The sequence below is a fragment of the Gavialis gangeticus genome, unplaced genomic scaffold (assembly GCF_001723915.1).
Source record: "Gavialis gangeticus isolate Ggan-Ray unplaced genomic scaffold, GavGan_comp1, whole genome shotgun sequence".
NCBI lineage: Eukaryota > Metazoa > Chordata > Crocodylia > Gavialidae > Gavialis > Gavialis gangeticus.
This window is the reverse complement of record NW_017729008.1, coordinates 25,067,324-25,075,763: the sequence shown is the minus strand read 5'-3', so window position 1 is coordinate 25,075,763 and position 8,440 is coordinate 25,067,324. Positions and strand designations below refer to the sequence as shown.

The following is an 8,440-nucleotide window of genomic DNA, read 5'->3' as shown; positions in this document are numbered from 1 at the left end:
GCCAATCTGCAATCCATCTGACTGTATAGGCATCGATGCCTATACAGTCAGATGTCACCTAGTTTTTTAACTAGGATGGGGTGAGAGACGGAGTCCTAGGAACTAGTCTTTATAGAAAAGTTTCAGAAATGAGGAACCCCAATGCTCCTTTTCGTTTTAGTCATGGACAAGCAGAAAGGTCTAGAATACTTACCTAAATGATCAGGAAACTCCATAATGAAGGAGTAAGCAGCACCACTTCCCCTACCCAAATGTCATATTATCTGTGCTGTTATGTTTTATGGCAGCATGGCCTTTCAGATGTGATAGCTCAAGGGGTGAGACAGTTTTTGCAAGGGCCCCTCTTTGGTTTGTATGATTTGATAGGACCCCTCTAAGAAAACTGCCAGTTAAATTAGCGCTCCTCTTGCAAATGAGCTCAACAATGAGGTTGGTGTGACCTAGGTATGAGTGAATCACGCAGAATCCTGACTACCAAGCATAGGGGTCCTCGTGGTGCATTGAGAAGGTATGGCCTAAGAGCATTAACATTCTCCTCCAGGTCTCTGAGTCTTTTGGGTGCCCTCTGTGCCTTACTGAGTTGCAAATCCTTCTCCATACTCATGGGATTTGTCAGGAGCACAACAAATTGAAAGTAGCATCATACCTGGTATAACTCCACTAGCCTCATGGACTCTTCTTTGACTATGCAAGCTATAGGCCTATATGCGTCTCCTTTGGAAAAGCAGAATGGGTTTCTCAGGCATGTAAAATGCTGTAAAGCATTGAAAAGCTCTCTGCTAATTATTATCATCAGCTTTTTTTTATTTCTATCAATATCTCCATTGTAACTTGCGTACAACCTGTATAACGACCAGTAAGAGCACGTTTACCTTAAAGGAATCTTGGTAGCTTTCAATGTAAGATAGTGACTGAAGACATCAGTGATGATACAGTTAAAACAAAAAAAAAGGGTATGTTGTGGCTGGCTATACAAAGACCGAATCATTTCAGAAATAGCAATTCTATTACAACTATCAGATCAAGGGACTTGTGGTGCCTGGTTTCTTTTATCCCTATCTATTATTAATGCAGTCCCAAATTACATTTGGAGAGTTTTACTCAATTTCCCAATACCCACAGTGTAGCACTCAGCAGTAGCGTACACCAAAAATAATATTTATCCAATCAAATATGAATGACATTATCTGTTAATGTCAGTGGGATAATACTTGTGCATTGGCCCTTAGAAGAAATTATTCAATTCTACATTTTTGGCAAATTTCTTTGTTAAATACAATCCTTTTGAACTTTGCTTTGAGTTTTAAGGCTGACTGAAACAACAGCAAAACTTTACTGTGACTCCACTGAGTGAGAACTTTTGATACAAATATTTTTATCCCCAGCATTCTATTCATTCAATTGATCAAAGTGAAAGATGTCACACATAGATCTCTTTCCAAGAAAACCTGTATTTATTTTTCCTGGTCGATTGTGTTATTAAAGTTGTGAATAGTTATAGTCCATTGTTCCTTTTACTAGTTATCATGTGTAATGTCACAATGTGATATTTGTGTATATTTCTCAACTTGCTAAAGGTGAAATGGAGCAGAAGTGATTAACTCAGAACACCAAAATAAGGCAAACAAAGGAAAACATCTGAAGTAAAAATAATGTCTTTAGAGTTCACATAAAATTTCCACATGAAATACACATTAAAAATAGTAGGTCATCCCCAGGTTGCACGATCATAAAACGTGGTACTTTAAAATTCAAGGCTACTTAACAGCAGAAGCAGTACGACTACTTAAAAGCAGAAGCAGTTGAGAAATATAATGAAGTAATGGTGTGCTGTCTAAAGAAGAGAATGTCTTCAAATAACACTTTTGGGGGGTAGATGGTATATTTATGATATTTTGTGTTCTCTTTCCTTTCTACAAAAGTCATCAAATGCAGTAAATAAATGTGTCATATAGAATATTCAGAATCACTTTGGATTCTCATTTTTGTAGGTTACATCCTACAACTTTTTTCAATGAAAATCTAATTTTATTTTAACTAAAAATACAGAATTGTGACATCAAAATGAGTGAATGTTATTACTTTTTTTCCTTTGACCTTTGCTTTAAACTACTAGGAGATTGGAAGAAAAAGGATAATGTACAATGGATTTCTTTTAGAAAAGCTTGTTCTATGTAATATAAGCATCATGTCTAAAGAGTGATGGCGTGACTTTCGAATTAAAAGTAAAGAGTAAATGTGTTTGCAGCATGCTACTTGGTGAATAGCATGTTCTTAACATTGCTGGCGTTTATGTCTTTCATGCAATTTAATAACCCACTATTCCTGCTCTGTACAGCAAGGCCTACCAATCACCGACCTGCAGAGAGTTCTGTCTCCACTGGCTCGTCAGCCAGTAGCTTTGGCAGTGGATACAGTGTGGATAGTGAAGGAAGCAGCAGCATAACAGGAGAAAATAATCTTTTTCCCATTCCAAGAATGTAAGGCTTTTTCTTTAATGTACTCTCTCTTCAATGTGCAGACATACCTGCATATGTAACTTTGATGTCTTAGTTTTTCTGTTATGTAATTTCATGCTACAACTTAAGTCGCACAGTAAAACAGCATTTAATCCAAGAGGTCTCTCATCAGAGCTTCTACATTCTTTTGCTATTGTTGCAAGATTTGAAGTATTAACACTCTACCCATGATTTTTTTCACACATAATTGGTGCACTACAGGGGCAGGACTAACCTAATTTTTCCATACACATTTATAGATATGGGCTTGGAACATAAAGTTCTGAGGAGAAAAGTGAATTTCTTCCAGCTTTAGAGATATTCAGTTGAGGTTTTTAGTTTAATCCCTTTCTAAAAATAAGTGGTAACAACAATATTCAAGTGCAGATTTGGATCCAAACTTACCTAACATTTACAAGAGTTTAAATATAGAGTTTGGTTTAGGCGTTTGGCTTTGCTTAAATATTTGTAGTCGTAGCCTCTCAAGAAATCATAGCGCATTCTCTTGCCAAAGATGGAGTATTCTGTATAATGCTTTGGTCTTCAGCCACTTGACTTTGAATGATTACTCCATTATCTAATATATTTCACCAGGAAGTTTTCCCCTATTTAACAAGACTAAGCTTTCTTTTATTTTTTTTTCAGTTTTATCCACTACTTCCAGATATACCTTCTTGTACTATAATTAAATGATTCCTTTTTTCTTTTATGTTTATCTTCTTTAAATTGTTGTTTTCTTCTTTGTTTGTTTTTGCTTTTAGCTTTTGTGGTTGGTGATCTTTGAAAAGCTGGCAGATGGCAGGGTAGATTTGCACCTTATGGACTAATTAAATCAGAGGTGCAAATCATGAACATTGTTAAAAAAACTAAGAATAAATCAAATATTTTCATAAGACTTTCCAAACCAGGAATTGCTGCAGCTGCCAGGGAGGCTGTGAGTTTCTTCAGATATGACCCATACTGTGAAAGAGTTTGAAGGTGGAGTTTTCAAAAGCATTCAGCTGGGAGGGTGGAGACACAGAATTTGATCCCTCTTTCTAGGTCTTAATTTTCTGCTATATGATTATCTTAGGTGGAACCAAGATCTGGAAAAGAGAGATGTATAAGCAGTGACTATTGCTACAGCAGTGGTTGCATCCCTCCACTCCCAGCCTTTTCCCACTCCCTGAATCAAAGGGAGACAGACTGTGCTACAGGAGAAGCAGCTAGGATCTTTTTTAAAGTCCCCAAATCATGGAAGATTCTCCCCCCACCACTCTCAGTACCCACTCCATTCCCCTCTGTTCTTAGTGCCACCTCCCTTCCCTTCCCATTTCCCCCTTCACCTACTTTGTTTATGCCTGTGTCTCCAAGAAAAGGAGATATGCCTATTGCTGAAGTTGTCCCTGCTCGTGCCTCAGCCCAGCTGAGGCTGTGGGGAGCAGCTTTGCAGGGATCTGTGCTCAGCCAGGGACAGTAGCAGTGACAGGCTTGTTCCGTCTCTCTGCACCAGCTTCCAGTCGGGAAGAAAATACCCAGGGGGACTGGGCAGAGAGGGAGAAGAACAGTGGTAGCATGCGGGTCTCCCCTTCCTCTTCTGAGAGATGCAAGTATAAAAGAGGAGGCAGAGGAAGTGTTGCTTCTTAGAGACCAAGCTGCAATAGGAAGGGTGGAGGGTGTTCCTGCCTAGGCTGTTTTATAGCCTGGTGGTCTAGGACCAACCTAATTTTGGTCCTAAGGATTTACAGATGTGGATTTGAATCTTTCTAGCCTGAGGAGCATCTCCCATCCAGATTTCTTACATTCTCGGGAAGTGCTTTAATCATTAGCTCTTATGCAAAGCATCTTCACCGCTGATCAGTGAGGTGTCTACAGGTAGAAGTAGAGTTAGGAATTCTGGATTGCAAGTAAATGGAGATGCCTGTTGTGGAAGCTGACCCAAGCACCTAAGCCCCTGGAGGAAGGGAGAGCTCTGACCCATCATTGCACTTCACATTTCCTGTTGGTTGTATCTAGGTGCCTCTAAGCTTTCTGGATTGTTCTCAGATGCCTAACTTTCTTGTACAGGGATCTTAGGATCAGCCCCTGGGGCAAACAGCTAAGTTAGGTGTTGGTGCACCTAAGTAGAAGTACCTACTGACCAAACTGGATTGGTCCCTTAATGCTTCTAGGAAGCACGTCGGTTACAGCTCTGCATCTATTGTTTAATGTGAGAGGGCATTACAAAATGTTGAGCAGTCTGAGACCCCGCAGAAACGTGACTGCCCCAGCTGAAGAAGAACTTGGACACTGAGTGCAGAAATTCTGATTTTCATCCCCTGATAATCTGATCCTATTCATTTAGATCACTCCTTATCTTTGGGCCAGCACCAGAGCTATCAGCCTGGGGCTATATTACAAAAGCAGCTCCTGTAATTCGACAAACTTTTCAGATATGCTATGCCTTTCCTCAATTCACAAAACAGCTCTTGCTTTGCAGTTGTGGGGTGCAATTCATAAAGAGCTCATTGCAACTCAATAAATATCACCAAATCTATCATTTGATTCCTATATGCTCTCTCAAGTCATGACATGCCAAAGATTCTATCCCTAGTTTTCAAATGGTGCCTGAGTCAATTTGATGGCTCTTAAGTACTTATGCTCCAGTAGTCAGCATGTTGATTCAATGGCTCAAAAGCAGCAGTATCAGATTTTCCATGCAATAATTACATATCTGTAAATATTGAGTTAAACTGGAACAGGTGGTCTGATTTTACTGCAATGTAGTGGGATGGCAAATAATTGTAACTTGTTAGATGCTAAAAAGTAATCGTATTCTTAATCTTATTTTTGGAGTTTCTTCCTCAGAAATAAGGGGCCAGAAGGGGGTGAGGGTGATGGTGCATAGTGGTGCAGAATAGCATTGCTCCTTTGGCTCCAATGGAATAATGCCAATTACACTTTCTGAAGACCAGACCTTACATCTATATCACAATATTTCAGAGAGAAAGATCAACTCAAAATTGTAAATTGTGTTTTTTTTAAGATTGTCATATTTAAGGAATAAGTTAAATTAAAAAATAAGGAATAATTTAAACTAAAATGAAATTTCTGTTACCCAGATCAAAATCTGTTTGGTCAGGTAAATAAAGGAAATACCTCTTTTTCTAAATCATAGTTTGAAAACATGATCAATATAGTACATGCACCGGATACAGCTACACATTGAAATCAACAGAAAAAAATCAAGGGGTGCTGGATCAGAAAAATCAGGGGGTGCTGGATCAGAAAGCTATAAAAAAAAGAGGGTAGCTGTCAAGTTTAAAACATGTTAGATAAGATCAGTGTTACAATGCTTTGAGTTGTTTTTCATGCATAGTACATATAACACTCCAACTTAGCATAAAATGTAATGTCATACCAATTATTATAAGAGTACTATGACTAGGCAAAAACTTGTCTTACTTAGCCAGAGAGAGTGGGGAAATCCAAATATTCTATCTCATGGTGTTTTCTGGGGGGTCACCCAGTCATGAACTGTTATATAGTAGAATATTATATGAAACAATTACAGAGTGTGTCTACATGTGAATTTACGCTGGCATAAATTTACTGCACAATAAATTACTGAGCACTAAGCAGGAATAGGCCAGCGTCTACACGTGCAAATGTTAAAGTTCATTAACACTGTTCATGGACTGACTTGAGACTCAAGATAGTTCCAAGTCAGTCCACACACACAGTGTTACTGCACAGTAAGATGTCTACACATGCATTACTGTGCAGTAACTAAGGAAGCATCAATTTAGGTATCGAAGTATCAAATTTACACTCGAGTCAGCATAATTTGCCAAATTTCTGCACAGTATGAGCTTGCACATGTGCCCATACTGTGCATCAATTTTGGTTACTGCACAGTAAATGCACATGTGTAGACATACTCACAGTGTAGATGAGATCATTATCTGCATCTGTGTTATGTATTTCATCTTTCATCTTAACTGTAGCAGATTAAAGAAAAAGAAGTGTCTGATAAGAGAAATACACTTTCCATAGATGTAGTTACAGTCTTCTACCAAAAAAATCCAACCGTCTTAGCTTCTTTGTAAGTGACCAATTCAGTTGATACCAGACGACCGTCTGTTTATACAAACAAGATTTTTCTATATGTACAGTCATATTTTCTGTAAATCTTTTTTTCCCATTTATTGAAAACATTTGCTTCCTAGTAGAGATCTTGCAGAACAAGTTTTGTTGTTTTGGTTTGTTTGTTTGGGGTTTTTTTTGGGGGGGGGGGGCTTGGGGGGTTTGGTTGTTTGATTGTTTTTGTAAATTTTACTTGAGTTAAACAATGCCCTCTCTGCTTTGGGACTTCTTTGCTTTGGGAAAATTTTCCTATTTATGACCTTTTTGTCAGTAACAATCTGTGTTTTTTAACAGAGGGAAGATGAGCCAGAATGGACAAGACCCAGTAAAGCAGCCAGGAGTGGGAATAACCGATACAGAAGGTAAATGAAATACAGACATAATTGAAAAGAGGTGCCATGCAGAAATACATTTTACATTGTGAAGGGATATGTGAAGATGTCTTATATCAGGTCCCATCAACCTATTGCAGGCAATTTTATGGCAATTCAAAAGGTCCATTGGAATAAATAATCATTTTAATCCTTCATACTTACACTGATGGCACTGGGATTGAAAACATGATCAATATAGTACATGCACCAGATACAGCTCCCCATTGAAATCAACAGAAAAAAATCAAGGGGTGCTGGATTACCCCTGTGATGGAGTATTAAGAACAATTTTTGTGGGCACTTGCCTAATGCAGCTGATATCTCCAAAACACAATCTAATATCAGAGTTGTTCCGAAAATCCTTTATTTCCACCTCCCAGAAGCCACTGAGTTTTCAGTGAATAAAGATTCAAGCGCCCAAATAATTTATCTTGAAGCTGAAATATTTTAATTTTACCTGCAGTGTCTTGAGAGAATTGTAGCTTAGCTGACTTACATTCTTATTTAATAGGCCAGGAAGTCAAGCAGGACAATGACTCTCTGATGCACCAGGAGCTGTTCTCTGGGTAAAGACGTGTGATGGATATGTTATGTCAGTCAAAAAGCCATAGTGAATCATGGAAGTTCAGCTGGGGAACTTGATGATATAAAATAATAGGAACGGACACTTAAAATAAAAGTTAAAAATGTATTTTCTATTGGAAAACCTTCTATTCTGGTTTCCAGACAAACGGGTTTCCCTTAAAACACTAACACTTCCTTTTTTGAAGCAGAGATTGCAGCAACAGTCCTGATGTGAGCTCACAGACTGTATTCTGTGCTGCACTCCCTGAAGGTTCAGCCTATGAGGTGGGAACAAAATGAAGTCAACTTTGACCCTGTGGTATCCTTAGGACTCCAGGTTCCTGAAAGACAAAATAAACCCTCTGGTATACATTCATGCAAACCTGGAGGGCTGCTGTGATATGACAGCCCATCTGAACTGTCTTTGGACTGTACGGCACCTTGTAATTTTTGCAGCATTGCATGCTGTTCTATATGTGGGGGCTTGTGAGAAGGGACAGAATAGCTTGGCTTAAATCAGCCCTTTTTACTGTACTATTGAAATCCATTACTGTATTTTGCAACTTATTGATGGTGATCAAGCTCAATCCAGGGGAAACTCTTTGAGAAGATCATCAAGAAGCACATTTGTGATGGGCCAGCATCAGAAATGATGCTCAGGGGCAATCAGCATGGATTTATTAGGGGGAGATCATGTCAGACCAACCTGATTGCCTTCTACGATCAGGTCACAAAGGCCATGGATGCAGGTGTCACGGTGGATGTAGTCTTTCTGGACTTCAGCAAGGCCTTTGACACCGTCTCTCACCCCATCCTAGTTAAAAAACTAGGTGACTGTGGCATCGATGCCTACACAGTCAGATGGATTGCAGATTGGCTGAGGGGTCGCACTCAGAGGGT

General features: G+C 38.9%; 1 protein-coding gene across 1 annotated transcript in view; it reads left to right on the top strand.

Annotated features, from left to right (window-relative positions):
- PCLO (piccolo presynaptic cytomatrix protein) overlaps positions 1–8,440 on the top strand; it is a 767,182-nt gene that overhangs the window by 659,362 nt on the left and 99,380 nt on the right. The window contains exons 22-23 of the mRNA XM_019509333.1: positions 2,339–2,480; positions 6,897–6,964. Of these exons, the coding sequence (XP_019364878.1) occupies positions 2,339–2,480; positions 6,897–6,964 (210 nt within the window). The remainder of the gene's footprint in view (positions 1–2,338; positions 2,481–6,896; positions 6,965–8,440) is intronic.